The sequence below is a fragment of the Notolepis coatsorum genome (genome assembly GCF_963971535.1).
Source record: "Notolepis coatsorum genome assembly, chromosome: 15".
Taxonomy (NCBI): domain Eukaryota; kingdom Metazoa; phylum Chordata; class Actinopteri; order Aulopiformes; family Paralepididae; genus Notolepis; species Notolepis coatsorum.
In genome coordinates, this window is record NC_140179.1 from 41,094,551 (window position 1) to 41,111,904 (window position 17,354).

General features: G+C 45.4%; 1 protein-coding gene across 1 annotated transcript in view; it reads left to right on the forward strand.

Annotated features, from left to right (window-relative positions):
• lmod2b (leiomodin 2 (cardiac) b) overlaps positions 1 to 16,264 on the forward strand; it is a gene marked incomplete at both ends in the record, with an annotated part of 33,667 nt that extends 17,403 nt beyond the window's left edge. Inside the window, 3 exons of the mRNA XM_084330978.1 lie at positions 5,956 to 6,162; positions 6,641 to 7,039; positions 16,250 to 16,264. Coding sequence (XP_084187104.1) covers positions 5,956 to 6,162; positions 6,641 to 7,039; positions 16,250 to 16,264 — 621 coding nt within the window. The remainder of the gene's footprint in view (positions 1 to 5,955; positions 6,163 to 6,640; positions 7,040 to 16,249) is intronic.
• Positions 16,265 to 17,354: the final 1,090 nt, after the last annotated feature.

Consider the following 17,354-nt stretch of genomic DNA (forward strand, 5'->3'; position numbering starts at 1 on the left):
CACAATCTTACATCAAAACAGCTACTAAACAAACCCCCTGTCACTATTATCCCACTGTGACCCAAGGATTCTGCAATCAATAAAGATATAACATTCTAACAGCATTTCAACATAGCAATGCAACAAAATACATATATCAACAAGTCCACATCTAAAGATTTGCAGCAACATTATTCCAACAGTGTATCAAAATCTGACATCTTAACATCAATGTATATCCTATACAAGCATTTTCATTTTATCAAGCTATATTTTAAACTCCAGTCAAACACAACATCATTATTCCAAGCTCACAATTGTACATGTCACACAGATTAAAACAATTACTTTTTTAACACAACATCATCTAAGTAATAAAATTACAACCTAACTACCCCCCTCGGTAAGGGCATACCCCTGTGTAAAACAACCTTGCTTCCCCCACAGACTTAACGTATATATTTTGTTCCCACCGTTAAATGATACATTTACCCAGAGTAGTTAAATTGTGTGTCTAACTTGGTCACAGGCAAATGAAATCATTCCCTTAATATAGACTCACTGCAATGTTTTGCAGTATAAACCCCAAATTGATTTCCTCCCCAATGACTATCTCCCATAATCTACAACATCACACATGTACACACTTGTTTTGTGCAGTGCACACAGTATTTCCCTTCTCAATAAATAGCCACTGATAAGGTTAGTTTTGTGAAATTTTAACCTATTACCGGCAACGTCCATCAACTCATCATACATGTACATGTAAGCATCACTCATTTCATAAAAACATTTTAGTGGTTAGTTCTCCTTCTTCCTCCTACCATACACACGTGACAAACCGATCCTACTGCATTCTACTTTGTAGAAAATTTTTCCCATTTCAATTATTTCTCCCAAACTACCGTTTATCTGTGTATCATGTATGCAATAAAAGTTATGATGTATTTAAAACGGGTGAACAATTCCATGTTTTCCACTGTACTACTTTTAATCTATTACTCTCATTCCCCCCTGGTTAAAAATATACCCCTATGTATCGAAGACAACAACACAACCTACCCAGTTCAGCCGGTTTTATGAATCCCAGCTTAATTTATGGGCATGTATATTAAATCATCCACACTCTGACAACGTCCGCAGCCTATTCTCAACTTTCTCCCTTAAACCAACCACTGATAACGTCACCTATCTCTACCCCTGCGTACACATAGCAATAACAACCATAAACAGAACCACTCCCAGGTTATTCATATAACATTAAGCAAAAATATCCACACTTACCACGTCCCCCGAGCGAAAATAAACGAAACAGCGATCCGCACATGCGCAGTAGCGTCACCATAACGTTGCAACGACAACCAAAAATCTGCCACGACATTCATAAAAATGGCACGACATCCTACCGCGTCCAATACTACTCCCCAAACACCATTTCTCATACTCTAATCATCCCATATGCCGCCCGCAAACTCACAAAACAGCCGCATGCAAGCTAATAGCCTAGCCAACCTCCATGCGAGGCTCCATGCGATCCCGGAAGCCCCAAGTTATGCCACGTTCAAGATCCGTACATTCATTCACTCCGCCCAGTACCAATCTAACAATAAACAATTTACACATGTCTAAATACCCACTCTAAAAGAACAAACTATTGTAAAAGAACTTAAAAACATTCTCATATACCAACGCCGTTACACAGATCAACATTAATCATTTCTCCTACCCGTCTCTCCGCCTGGTCGCACGCGCCGTGAACGCTACACACTCCCCATCCAACATCACGACGTCATCATCATGCGACTTCTTTCATTCACCATGACTAACCATGACGTCATCATCCTGCGACTTCTGTCATTCACGTTACTCTTGTACACAATTTCTACCGCATCATATACAACCACTAAAACGACCCCAATCACTGCAACGAACGCCACGACTCGCTTCCTAACAACAACCGCTCACACAGCGTTTCGTAAATTTTTCCACATCGTCGCTCTAACATCTCTAGAATACCGCATCTCCTCCACCGAGCTAAACTAGTTAGCCTCAACCTCCAATACGATTCGCTCCAGATTAGTATTGATCCGATCCACGTCACAACGTAACAACCTTCGTCAAGCTTGCTACTGATCACATACAATTTACACAAATACACAAATACAAACAAACCGAGACATCGATTACATGGCGCAACGCTATCAACCTTGGATTCTTGTGTAAGCCGACTTCTCATCTAAAAATTGATCACTGAACATACACTACACTACATTCTTTCCTTAAATATTTTACCTAAACTAAACCCTTGCTTCGTACACTGTCCCTTACTTAGGCCGCTCCCGCACGTCGCCTCCTAACTAGAGATTCCTCATCACTTTTTTCCAAAATGCGCCCCTAACCATCAGCCCTAGCTTGTCTACTTTCCCTCACTCAGGCCGCTCCTGCACGTCGCCTCCTAACTAGAGATTCCTCATCACTCCTTTCTCTTCGCGGAATCAGGATTTCCTGTACTACACCACGGTTCTCAGTACCCTACACTCCACTCCGTTCTCTGTTCTCTTCGTGGAACCAGGCTACCCCTGTAATACACCACGGTTTTCTTATTCTTACTCTTTAAGATCTGACTACTCCTCTTTACCCTCTAATGAACCACTACGTCACGCACAGTCCCACTTCCCGCTATCTGTGACTAATCTCCGTTCTACTGCTCCTACGCCGGTCCCCTCAAATATGACTAATAACTCTTCGTCGGCTGCCGCTCTTATATAATCAAAAAAAATTCGCAAGTTTCATCCTCCTGCTCACAACGACATTGCACAAACACGCTGCTCGCATTCACTGTAATACAACTCAAAATAAGCAGGGTTCAGTTTTGGACATCCTAATCTAACATCACCACCAGTCCTGTAAGCAAACAATACACATATCCACCCTGGGTCCTACTGTGGCTACACACGACCATCAATATTCCTATTCACCCCATGTCTCTCTCATCCTCCAGACAGCCTCTCACTCTGTACTGCAAATTTCCAACTTCCCGGTTCTTTTTCTGCATGCTCATTATGTGAACAAATCAGAACGGGTCTTAAAAACAGCACCAACTGTTGTATATTCATATATGAATATCCATTAATTACAGCACAGTAGTGAGGTTGCTAACTAGAGGAAGGGAAAGATCACAGTGTGATAGAAAACATGGTCCTCATCTGAGCTCCCAAATTTAGCCAGTAGAGAATAAGTGTATACAGCCAGACAACCAGCAGCTATGGTCCAATATTCATTTAATTGCAGCGTGGGCCGAGATTGGAATAATGCATTGGTTACACACAGGACACTTCAAACATAATACATGATTGTACAAAAGGATTTGATGCAGGTAAATCACAATAGCCCTCGTTGGCTTTTTACATCAAAAGACAGTATTGTACATACATTTTAGTCATGTTATGTTAATGAAATAAGACCATAGTACTCTTTGTCACCACATGATAAAACCTGGGCCTAAGATAGGCATCTTACTCTAGTTATCACATTATTCCATATACAGTTTCTACTCACATAGGGACAAAGTAGACCATGGTCGTGGTGGTGGTGGAGACCAAACTCAGACCCCCTGGGTAACGGTGTGTGGCGGGTGTCCTGAGCTGGCCTGCCTCTCTATTCTTATTGTTCCAATACTTATAGATTTCATGACCTCACTTTTCTTAACCTAGTTCCACCAATCACCAGTATCTAAACACAGGCAGTCCTCATTTGGTGTCTCCTGGTCGTATGTGTCTGTAACAGCCATGGGTAGCCCCCTCCTTTTTGGGCCATGGCTTCTTATTGACAGAGGCCTGTCTCCTCTGCAACCACTTCAACATTCCTTTGACTTTCCCACACATATGGTTCATGCAATGACCTATAGATCTCTAATATCACCCCAGTACAGTCATTGCTTCTAGGCTGATATCAAACATCATAGGAGCAGCACCAACCTTTATTTACCAGACTGAATCTTTATAATATAACTGTGATTTGAAGGAAATGGCTTTATTACTTCCAGTTTTGACATTCCTAAAATGGTATTCTTCTTTGTAAGTTATTTTCTAATTTGTTACTATAATCTTGTTTTATTATTCCAACATTGTTTTTCATTTCTAAACTAATATAATGCAATTATGTTTCCTGTGACCTCTAATCTTGGTTAGCGCAGCTGTCTTTAGGTCACCGTTTTTCTGTGGTGTGTGACTGAGTAAACAATGTCGTCATGAGGTGTCGCCTGGTGGTGTTCAACTGATGAGGTCTGGTGACTTCTGCCTTAATAGTGTTTGTGTTGATATAATATTAACCCAGTATAGTCAGTGCGTCTTAGGTTAATACTATTCAATTCACAAGAGCCATCCCAAAAACCCCATCTACCAAACTGGCACTTTGTATTTTCTGAATCTATTATTGCAACCACATTCTTACAGAGGCATTTCCGCTGTTTGGTCTCTCCTTGCTGTGCTCAACTGTCACATGTCTAGGTGTTTGGTTTCCTGGGGGGGTTTGGAATGGCTGCTTGTTCCATCACTCTGAGAGTCTATGTGTGATGAACTATTTACCATCACTACAGATACTTTCAGTTTTCTGGGTTAATCTAACATTTTTGATTATGAAATCATGAAATTATGAAGTCAAGGTTACCACACTACATTGGCAGTACTTTTAACCCTTTCACTGCCACACGACAGAAGGTTAACCCTTTACTATCACACAACCGGCTGTCGTGTGGCAGTGAAAGGGTTAAATACACAAGAATCTGTCCCGCGGCGTGAGTGGACCCACTGTCTGCGAGTGACTCTGCTTTGGTCCAATCACATTCCCCATCCACAGTCTGCGAATCAGAGGCAGAGTAGGGCGGGTCTTCACAGCACGTCATGTGACATATGCGCCAATCGTGTGACAGCGGGGCTCCGTCGTTACAGCGTCGTCTGCACGGAGAATTCCACCCCAAAACGCTCGTCTAAACGTAAAATTAAAAGTGAAACCGCAAGATGACTTTTGCGGTTTCTGTTCACAAAACGCTCGTCTAAACGTAGCCTCAGTCATGTACCTGCACGACTGGCGAGGGGGTGCTTAGTAAGAGATGTGATTGGGCCAGCCCAGTGTCAGTCAGTACCAATGGGCCGCTGTCCCAGCCTAGTAGTGGGTCGGTCGTTGACCAAACAAAAAAAAATAAATTTACTAAAAGAAAATAATAATAATTTTAAATAAATAATTCTTAATTTTTTTTATCAAATCATAACGTCCCAAAGATACGTCGGCCCACCGGGAAAATTGCTGGTATGCCAGATGGCCAGTCCAGGCCTGTGTAGCGCCAATGGTTCAATGGCTGTCATACAATGACACCAGGCACACATCACACGACACAATGGCTGAAAGGCTCAGGAGACACAGACACAATGGGCTCTTTAACGACCAATGAAAAACTTTATCTACAATAAAAATATATATACATAATCTGTTTTATCTAATAAGATAACGTTTTCAGTCTATATATATCTATATCAGCACGAAAAATATCACAATATGTATTGTGGTATACATTTTCCCCCACCCCTAGCATGTGAGCGGTCAAAGCCTGCAAGTGCTGCTGTCCTCCACCTCAATATTGATTTCAATTGATGATGGTGGAAATTAATACAAATTTAAAGGTCCTTGGCCTTCAGGTAAAATGCTTGAGATCAAGGATCTCTTTTACGAGCAAGACCTGATTTGGATTATATGTAAAGTTATTCCTAGACTAATATAATCCATACACATACTGTAATTCCCTATTAATGCATCTCTCCCCGACTATCTCTCTCTCTCTCTCTCTCTCTCTCTCTCTCTCTCTCTCTCTCTCTCTCTCTCTCTCTCTCTCTCTCTCTCTCTCTCTCTCTCTCTCTCTCTCTCTCTCTCTCTACCGCTCTCTCTCTCTACCGCTCTCTCTCTCTCCCCTCCCCCCACCAGGTGGAGATGGAGATGGTGAAGGTTCTGAGGGAGAACCACACCCTGATCAAGCTGGGCTATCAGTTCTACCTGCCCGGTCCGCGGATGAGTATGACCGGGATTCTGACTCGCAACCAAGACCACCAGAGACAAAGACGACTGCAGGAGCAGAGACTGCAGCAGCAAGGGGCGCCAGAGGGAGCTGTTAACCCTCGCACCACCGCCCTGGTATTCCACCCAGAAACACAATGGACACTGATTGGCAGGAAACGGACTGGCATTATGACAACCGTGAACTGTGTTGATGACATGGCACTGCATTGGTGGGAAAGGAAATGGGCACTGCATTCATGTGATGAATATGAATGTTAAAATCAAGCCACATTTCTACACAAATTGTCTGCGTGAATCCAAGCTTCACAATCTGTCATGTAATGAGGTGATGTACTGTATGCTCAGTGTACCAATGTAATAATTTCTCTCTCTCTTTCTTCCCCTCCCTTTCCTTTCTCTCCCTCTTTCCCTAACTCTCCCTCTCTATCCCCTTCTCTCTTCTCCTCTGTCTCTCTATCCCTCTCCCTCCCTTTCCCTTCCCTCTTTCCCTCTCTCTTTCTCTCTCTCCTTTTCTCCCTCAATCCCCCCTATCTCTCTCTCTCTCTCATTACTGCCCCCCCCTCTCTCTCTCCCCTTCTCTCTCTTTCTCTAGAGGGGAACACCTAACACCTCCCCCTGGTCATCTCCAAAACTCCCCCGAAAGGACGCCATCAAGAAACAGACTCCCCCTGCTCCTCCTCCACCCCCTCCTCCTCCTCCACCTCCCCCTCCTCCTCCACCTCCCCCTGTGATCGGCCTTCTGCCCGAGAAGAAGAAACCCACCAGGATGATTGCGGAGGTAATCAGGAGGGAGGAAAAGAGGAGGACGAAGGGGAAAAAGGCAAAGAAGGGGAAGGGGAAAGAGAAGGACACGGACAGCATCCTGAAGGAGCTGAAGAACGCTCTGAGACCCGTCCTGGATCAGCCCAGCAGACCCTCCACACCCATGAGGTCTGCACACGACCAGCTGATGGAGTCCATCAAAACCAGCAGCCTCGGAACACTGAAGAAGGTGGGTAGGGTGTGTGTGTGTTTGTCAGTCAGCCACAGTTAGGCTTACTAGGCTTCAGGCCAAGGGACATATTAGGCTTACTAGGCTTCAGGCCAAAGGAAACATTAGGCGTACTAGGCTTCAGACCAAGAGAGATATTAGGTTCACGCTTCAGGCCAAGGGCGACATTAGGCGTACTAGGCTTCAGACCAAGAGAGATATTAGGTTCACTAGGCTTCAGGCCAAGGGAGATGTTAGGCTTACTAGGCTTCAGGCCAAGGGAGATATTAGGCGTATAGGCTTCATGACAAGGGAGACATTAGGCTTACTAGGCTTCAGGCCAAGGGAGACATTAGGCTTACTAGGCTTCAGACCAAGAGAGATATTAGGCTTACTAGGCTTCAGCCCAAGGGAGACATTAGGCATACTAGGCTTCAGACCAAGAGAGATATTAGGCTTACTAGGCTTCATGACAAGGGAGACATTAGGCTTACTAGGCTTCAGGCCAAGAGAGACATTAGGCTTACTAGGCTTCAGGCCAAGAGAGACATTAGGTGTACTAGGCTTCATGACAAGGGAGATATTAGGCTTACTAGGCTTCAGGCCAAGGGAGACATTAGGCGTACTAGGCTTCAGACCAAGAGAGATATTAGGCTTACTAGGCTTCAAGCAGGGCTAAACCTGTCCCGGACACGGCACCAGTGTAACCCACCGGGTCCCCTACATGAGAAGCCTACCAGACAGAGTACACCAGCTTGTAACTGGAAGGTCGCCGGTTCAATCCCCGGATTGGCAGGAAATTCTGTATGGGGGAAGTGAACAAATTACACTCTCCCTTCCAAATGCATCACCAACTAACATGATGACAATTATATATGAGCCACTGATCTGAGCTATAATTGTCCAATGGTTGTTCTGTGTTTACACAGGAATGAAAAGATGGGCTCTGGGTCACATAGACAAAACTAAACAAAATAATCCTCCTTGTGGTCCTTGTAAAGGAGCAGCTTGTGGCAGCTATGGTGTCACAGCGCTGCCAGAGGTTTCACAGTTTTCACAGTACTTTAGTGGTCTGGCAGGCAGCCACTGGTGTCTGTTTCATCTCTGAGGTTGACATAGTAGGAGAAAGAATCTGTTCACTTCACAGCTCTGTGGTCCACAACAAGACCTGTAACACATGAAGATGGTCAGACAGAATGAGAAACATGCCACCAATACAGATACTGGGATCGTTTAGTCTACTGGTAAATGGATTGCATTTATATAGCTTATACAATATTAACAGCTTTTATCCAAAGTGCTTATGCCTCACATTCACCCATTCACTCACACATTCAGACACCGACAGCAGAGGTATGCAAGGTGCCAACCTGCTCATCGGGAGCAGTTAGGGGTTAAGTCTCTTGCTCAAGGACACTTAGACACACTGCCTGGGACAAGCCGGAATCGAACCGGGAACCTTACGATTACCAGATGACCGCTCTACCTCCTGAGCTACTGTCGCCCCTTTAGCCTACTGGACTGATATCAGGCTACAAACGGAGTATGATAGAGCCATGTGTAACACGCAAAGCAAAACTCTAACTTCTGCATTTATATTTATAGAAGCATGGAAGAAGCATATCTCTTTACTGAAACCTTGCAACCCTAAACTAATGAGAGACTAGCAGGTTATCAGGGTGACAATACAAAAGCAGGCCTAGCCTCAGATGGAGGGGGGACTCCAGCCTGTGACATTCCAGACACTTGATTGGTGATATTTATAGCAGCTCTGATAAGACACACATAACACGTTACCACAACACACAGCAACAACAGACAGCAACAACACACGCCAACAGACGCCAACAACACACACCAACAACACACACCAACAACCCACGCCAACAACCCATGCCAACAACACACACTAACACACGCCAACAACCCACGCCAACAACACACATCAACCACACACACTAACAACACACAGTAACAACACACACCAACAACACACAGCAACAACACGGGACACTGACAGCCACTTCACTTGTTGACACCACTCAGTGAAGCAACTACAGACCAGACACATTCTAAATAGGCCCGCAGTGTTTGTTAATAGTGTATCAATAGCTGATAAACTTGGCCTAATCTGTTCCCCTAGCAACGGAATTCATTGATAAGGTCTGTAGTTAGTTTCAGTGTAATTGCGTTAACCCAGCTACTGTAGCCCAGCTAACGTATTAGCGAACACTGCAACAGGAAATACACCTGGGTTCATTTAGAATGTCTATGTTGTTGAGTTTGAAAAGATCTATAAACATCGAACAGGTTGTTTTGTTGTTAAGCCATAGCATTACATATTTTCACTAACTAGCTGCACTCAGGTTGTCTTTCATTTCAAGTGTGTCTACTTGCACAAAATCTTCACATCCCTAATATAGTATACTTGGCGCGACCCCGAGTCAGTCGTCATGGGTTTTGCTCAGCAACGAATGTGCACATTTTTAGTTATTATGTTTGTTTTTACTACTTTTTTTATCGAAGCATCACTGGCGGGGACGTCATACGACCGCCAGTCACTTATTGACCTAAACTCCGGACTCAAAGAGGAGTTAAGAGACACTTTATCATGCCAAGAATGGCCAACGGAGATCAGGCGGGACAAAGACAACACGGGAGACAAAGACGGCCGCAAGACAAAGAAGAAACACAGAGGGAAGAGGAGCGGGATCAGATTAAGATTAAGGAAATCTGCTTACCGTCCGGCTATTCCATCTATCTTCCTGGCGAATGCTCGTTCGCTAGAGAGTAAGATGGATGATTTACGAGCGCGGGTCCGATTCCAGCGAGAGATGAGGGAATGCAATATCCTGTGCTTTACGGAGACCTGGCTGAAATCAGTGACTCCCGATCACAGCATCTCTCCCTCCAACTCCTTCACCATCTTCAGAGCGGACCGTACAGAAGCCTCCGGGAAGAGCATCGGCGGGGGGCTATGCCTTATGACCAACAACGGCTGGACTAGCCCCGGGGCAGTGAAGATACTCTCCCGTTCATGCTCTCCCGACATGGAACACCTCACGATCCAATGTCGCCCGTTCCATCTTCCGCACGAATTCACTGCAGTGATCATGACTGCAGTGTACATCCACCCCCAGGCGAACGTCGGCAGGGCGCTAGGGGAACTACACGACCATCTGAACACGCACCAGATCAAGCATCCGGACGCAGCCATGATCGTAGCCGGGGACTTCAATCAGGCGAATCTGAAGAAAGTCATGCCGTCTTTCTTCCAGCACATCGTCTGCTCCACAAGGGGAGGAAATACACTCGACCACTGTTACACCCCGTTCAGAGCCGGATACAAGGCTGTACCGGCTCCACCATTAGCGGGAGCAACAAACACGTCGGATCATGCCGCCATCTTTCTTGTCCCAGCATATAAACAGAGATCACGTGACGCCGTCGTGTCACGTGAGGTAAAAAAATGGGACGACCAATCAGAGGCCACGTTTCAGGATGCACTAGATGACGCCGACTGGGGAACGTTCAGGAGGAGTAACAGTGACGTCAGCGATTTCACAGACGCTGTGGTGTCATTCATAACAACACTGGCTGATAGTATCGTCCCCACAAAGAAGGCGAGGGTGTTCCCAAACCAGAAACCATGGGTGGACAGTACTATCAGAGCAGCCCTGAACTCTCGCACCACTGCTTATAACCGGGGCAGAGAGTCAGGAAACATGGACGAGTACAAGACAACAGTCTACACTCTGCGCAAGGCTGTCAAACTTGCTAAGAGGACGTATGCCGACAAGATGGAGGCACAAATGGCACAGAATGACACAAGAGGATTATGGCAGGGACTGAGGGCTATAACTGACTACAAAGTCAGCACCCCCTCAATGGGGAGCGACGACGCCTCCCTTGCGGACCAGCTCAACACCTTCTACACGCGGTTTGGTGCAAACAGTGGCACTGCTAGCCCAACGGCTAGTGACGTCACTGGTGCGCCGGCTGTTGTGGAGGGGGGGGGGCATCCGCGGGGGGGCGGGGACGCTCTCTCATTGATGGTACACAGTGTGAGAAGAGCATTTATGCAGGTGAACACCAGGAAGGCTGCTGGCCCAGATGGAATAACAGGACGCATACTTAAGTCCTGTGCCAACCAGCTTGCCCCGGTGTTCACCGCCATATTTAATCAATCCCTGGCGGAGTCGGTGGTCCCTGCCTGCTTCAAGATGTCTACCATCATCCCTGTACCGAAGAAACCCTCCCCAACATGTCCAAATGACTACAGACCGGTGGCACTCACCTCTGTGGTCATGAAATGTTTTGAGAGGCTGGTCAAGGACCACATTTGTGCCTCCCTCCCCAGTGATATGGACCCTATGCAATTTGCATACAGGACAAACGGGTCCACTGACGACGCGGTCTCCCAGGTACTGCACAGCACCCTCTCCCACCTTGACCGTCAGAAGGGGGGCTATGTGAGACTGTTGTTCATTGACTACAGCTCAGCGTTCAACACCATAGTCCCCACCAGACTGGTGGACAAGCTGATCGAGCTGGGTCTGAGCTCCGCCCTGAGCGCCTGGGTACTGGACTTTCTGAGTGAAAGACCCCAGGCGGTCAGGGTGGGGGGTCAGACCTCCAACACCATCACCCTGAGCATCGGGTCCCCCCAGGGCTGTGTTCTAAGCCCCCTGCTGTACTCACTCTACACACACGACTGTGTGGCCAAGTTCAGCTCCAACTCCATAGTGAAGTTCGCAGACCACACGGTGGTGGTGGGGCTGATCTCGGACAACGACGAGAAGGCCTACCGGGAGGAGGTTGAGGTACTGGAACGCTGGTGCCAGGACAACAGCCTGCTCCTGAACATTGGTAAAACCAAGGAGCTGATCGTGGATTATAGGAGAGGACAGCAGGAGACACACACACCACTGATGATTAACGGGGCTACCGAGGACAGCGTGAGCAGCTTTAAGTACCTGGGGGTCCACATCTCAGAGGATCTGACATGGTCAACACACATAGACACAGTAGTAAAGAAGGCGAAACAGCGCCTCTACCACCTGAGATAGTTAAGGAAGTTCAGAGTATCGGGTAAGATACTCCAGTCCTTCTACTCAGGAGCTGTAGAGAGCATCTTGACCGGAAACATCACTGCCTGGTATGGAAACAGCACGGCACAAGATAAGAAGGCCCTACAGAGAGTGGTGCGCTCAGCCGAGCGTACCACGGGTATTGCACTACCTCCCCTGCAGGTTCTATACAACAAGAGGTGCAAATCCAGAGCCTGCAGGATAATGAAAGACCCTCACCACCCCAATAACAGCCTGTTCCAGCTGCTGAGGTCAGGCAGACGCCTGCGAACCCCAGCTACTAGGACAGAGCGGCTTAGGCTCAGCTTCTTCCCCCAGGCCATCAGAGCCCTGAACAATGAACATTGAGTGCCACAGAACACTGAACTATCCACACACAAGCACACATGAACACACACACGACACGCACGCTGTGCACGCTCACACACTAGCAGCCACTTAACACTTTAACATGAGCGGGCACACACTCATGCCGCACACTTATGGCCAAAAGGAAAGGCCACTTTAAATTAGAATAACAGGAACAGTGTATTGCACTACCAAAGCTACCTAGCATGTCCTATATGCTCTGTAAATAACTATGTACAGATACCGAGATGTCACACCATGTTACCTGTTACTCGTTTATTGCACAATGTTGTTTTTTATTGGATTCTATTATATGTTGTAACACTGTATTGCACATCGTTGCGGGCAAGACCACCTGCATTTCATTGTATACTTGTATGCCGTGACAATTAAAACTCTTGACTTGACTTGACTTGACTAGTTCAAGTTCAAGTTTCTTTATTAGTTGTCATACAGAAATACAGAATACCTTTGCATGAAATGCTTCTTTCTGTTTTGCTCCTGAGAGTGTGCTAGATAAAATAACAAGATAGTGTAAAATAATAATATAAGTATAAAAAGAAAGTCAGGTACGTAAACAAGTGTGAACAAAACAAAAATGTTCAATATACATATATACAGTATATGTACAGTCTATACTTCTGTACAGTCTATACAGTCAGCTACTATACAGTACAGTGTAGAATGGTGAGGTATAGCTTAGCTTGTGACGCCACCTTGTGGTGGTGAGGTGCAATGATGCCAATAAATATAAAGTGTGTGTTAGTGTCTAAAGTGGGTAAAGTGGGTGCTGCAGTGTGTTGTTTTTAAAGTGAGTGTGTGCGTGTGGATGTGTGTGTTGTGGGTGTATTTGATGGTCTGTTATTGTTCATTGTGTTATGGTTTGTAACCGACCCCAATCGCACAACACAAGACAGGTATGAGAGTAAGCCAAAACAGGGCATTTATTTATTACATAACAAAAAGCGGCACAGTCCCTTTAAGGGAGAACACAAAAACACTAGAGTCAAGGAAATATGAAAAATGCGGCACTGTGCCTTTAAGAGGCGAACAGGCTAAGGGACTAAGGCTAAGGGACAGGGCCAGGGCTAAATGTCAGGGCCAGGACCAGGGGCACTGGAGAGGGGGACAGGGACAGAGGCCCGGAGAGGCGGGCTGGAGACAGGGACAGAGAACAGGGTTAAGGCCTTGGACAGGGCGAGGGCCAGAGCTGCTTACAGGGATGAGGACAGGGTTCCGACGGCGGAGGCCTGGCGCGGGGACAGGGGCCCGACGGCGGAGGCCTGGCACGGGAACAGGGGCCCGACGGCAGAGGCCTGGCACGGGGACAGGGGCCCGACAGCGGGGGCCGGGCACGGAGATCCTCCTCCTCCGATGCTGCAGACAGGCAGCGCAGAACAAGGGGGTCCCAGGGGAACGGGATGGGAACAAGCCATCCTCCCGTGGAATACTAGGGAGCGACGACGAGCCTGGGTCCAAGGGGAACGGGATGGGCACACGCCGTCCTCCCGTGGAATACTAGGGAGCGACGACGAGCCTCACCCCAGGAACGAGGATCACGAAGAGACGCCTTCCTCCCGTGGAATCGGGAGCGATGACGAGCCGGCTTGACGTCTGGAGTGGGAACACTGGAAAACCTCCCGTAGAGAATTAGAGAGCGAAGACGGTGTCCCACTCCAGGCAAACGGCGACAGGTGGTGATGGCTGGGTTGTCGTCTCACGCCGGAGACGCGGCAAGTGATGGTGACGTACAGAATGGTAACGTCCAGAACTCCATGAACACTGAACACAGATACAGATACAGAGTCCAGAACACAGAATCCAGAATCCAGAACACAGAACGACCCGACAAGGACTGGAGGGGAGTCTGCAACCTATGTACTCTCCCGAGGTGATTGCAAACTCCCAACAGGTGCGTGAAGGTAGAGGATCAAGGATGTCCAAGGGTGGGGGCTGGTGAAGAGTAGAGGAGAGTAAATCATCGCAAGGGTGGGGGCTGTTGAGGAGAGTAGACAGGGAAAACACAGGAAAAAGGTCCAGGGAAACAGGCGAATCCTCACACATTGTTCATTTAGCATCCTGATGGCCTGGGGATAGAAGCTCCTTCTGAGTCTCTCTGTGCTTGCCATGAGACTCCGGTATCGCTTGCATTGCTTGTACATCAAATCAAACCAACGAATTGCCCCCATGGGCTTCACAGATCAAGAAGAAACTCACAATGGATCCACAACAAAAACCACCATAAAATCCACAATTTTGCAACACCCCCAGACTTTCCCCAATGAAGATAAGTAACGACTCCCTAAAACCTAGCAATAGTTAAAAAAAAAAATTGGGGAGAAACCTCAGATGGGCAATTCAAAGGGGATCCCCCCATCAGGGTGTCGGTGATATAGTGTTGAGATAGGTGATAGATGGGTGGAGAATAGAACAAGCAAATAATTGGTATGTATATGCATATAGACATGAACTATAAACACATATACACATAGTAGCAATAGTATCTAAATGATATAAGACATTTTTTTAAATAAAAATAATAATAGAACAAAAAAGCATAGGAATACAAGCACTGGTATGAAAAATAAGATGATGGCTCAAGGTCACACTCCCCAGTGGGCAGGAGAACCACTCAGATCCAGTTAAAGTAGAGTGGACATGGTCAAGGACGGCGCAGGGAAGATCACATCGCCTTGACAGGCCCACACTGATATCATTGTATACATCACTAATATAATTGTGTACATCTCTAATATCATTGTGTGCATCTCGAATATCATTGTGTACATCACTAATATCAATGTGTACATCACTAATATCATTGGGTCTCATTCACCAATGGACTTAGGACAAAGGATCTGACAAATATTGGTCTTAGCGCCACTTAAGACATTTTCGGCCGATTTTGGGATTCACCAACTGTCCCTTGTCTTGGCTTCGGTCCTAACTAAGAGCAGGATTTAGGATTGCTGAATAGCAGTCGTAAGTTGACAGACTGGTGTGTGCCGTATTCGTTATTTGGGAGGAATCATAGTGATTCCTTCATGTCAACTCTACAGGCCTCCGGGGAATTAATTAATCATAATTTAAATAAATATGACAATATTTGTATGATAAAAAATTACATTTTATATTTAAAGTCATGCCTCTGTTACAGGTACCAGGATATGGCACCTGATAGCAGAAATATGTTCAACCTATGAAACAGGTTGTAGTTAGTCATGGACAAAAGGAGGCGTGGACATGATGTTACTGGTTCTGAATCCTCTCAGTTGTTTATTACAACAGCACTCATTTATTCATGAGAATCTTCAATCAATCATTATAACATTATACCATCACTTAGTTCAATTATTTTACATTACTTTTAATACATTCCATATAGTTCTGTTCTTGTCATCAATTCAAAAGCATATTCATCATTACAGTACACATTCTACCCTTTTAGGATACCTTGGTTCACTTCAATAGCATTTTCCTTTCAAATGTAGTTATCCAGCATTATATACTGTACATTGTAATTAATTATGTCTTTATACATATTTGGTGTCTTAAATATAAGCACGTGAAAAGGGAGCATTCTCCTGTTAACCTCTGTCTAGGCATATTGGAAGAGAACATCGTATCTGTCTTATTTTAATAACACTGTCATTATAATTGTCTGTCAAACAATTCCTTACATCATCAATAGCTGTTACCTTTATCATCATTTGTTTATCATCAGTCATATCCACTATTCTATAGTGCACAGGAATACCTCAACACCTCGGTGTCACTCATATTTGTGTTCCAGCTCAAGTTCATTTGAACCTCTAATCAAATGTGCATCGAAAGTGCATTTATATGTATATGGCCGATCTCAGCCTTACTAGGCATTTGCTAAACCGTGGCCATGGTGAAACCCAAAGGAATAGATTTATATTTACATTTAACGGAGAGCGGGATAGAAAGGGATAGAAAGAGAGAGAGAGAGCGAGAGAGAGAGAGAGAGAGAGAGAGAGAGAGAGAGAGAGAGAGATAGTCGGGGAGAGATGCATTAATAGGGAATTACGTGAGCACATGGGACAGCTCCAGTGCCTAGCTAACTTCTAGCTAGTGTGGCCTAATTCTAGTCCTCTAAACCACCTTTTAACACTTGTACCAAATATGTCAATATTCATTTACCAAACAATTTCCCAAACATAACCTTTATAATCCCCTTGGAGATACTTAGCTCCGACACTTTAATGATTAATGGGAAATTGTATTTCAACACTATTTTAATGTACCACGAGACACGGCACCATCAATGGACGGTCAACTTCTAAATCACTTTACTTGTCGTCTTAAACTTCTTAAACTTGACTCAAACATCACCTCATTGGGCTCTCGACATTGCATGTATCATTGTTAACCTTTATGTGTGTTTTGTAATGTATTACCCACCTATGAAACAGGTTGTAGTTAGTCATGGACAAAAGGAGGCGCGGACATGATGTTACTGGTTCTGAATCCTCTCAGTTGTGAGGATCAGCTCGCCTCGTGCGCCTGTAGGTAGCAAAGTACGGTTCCCTAGAAGGTGAAGTTACTGAACACAAGTCCTATACTGCCACCTATTGACCAAATTATATTAATGTTGTCCATTAAGTATGACATGACTGTTCTACCTTGTTTCTGATGGAGGTAATCCTGCAGTATGTTCACACCGTTTTGACACATAATCTAATGATATTAACTAGTGCTGTCAGGCGATTAAAAAAATTAATCTAATTAATTACAGGATTTGTAATTAATTAATCTAATTAATCGCATTTTAATCGCATAACCATTTTATGCCTGATATTCTATATTCTATAATCATATTTCAAATTGCATGTGTCCGGATGGCAGAATTCAGTACTGTATCTACAAAACCTTCT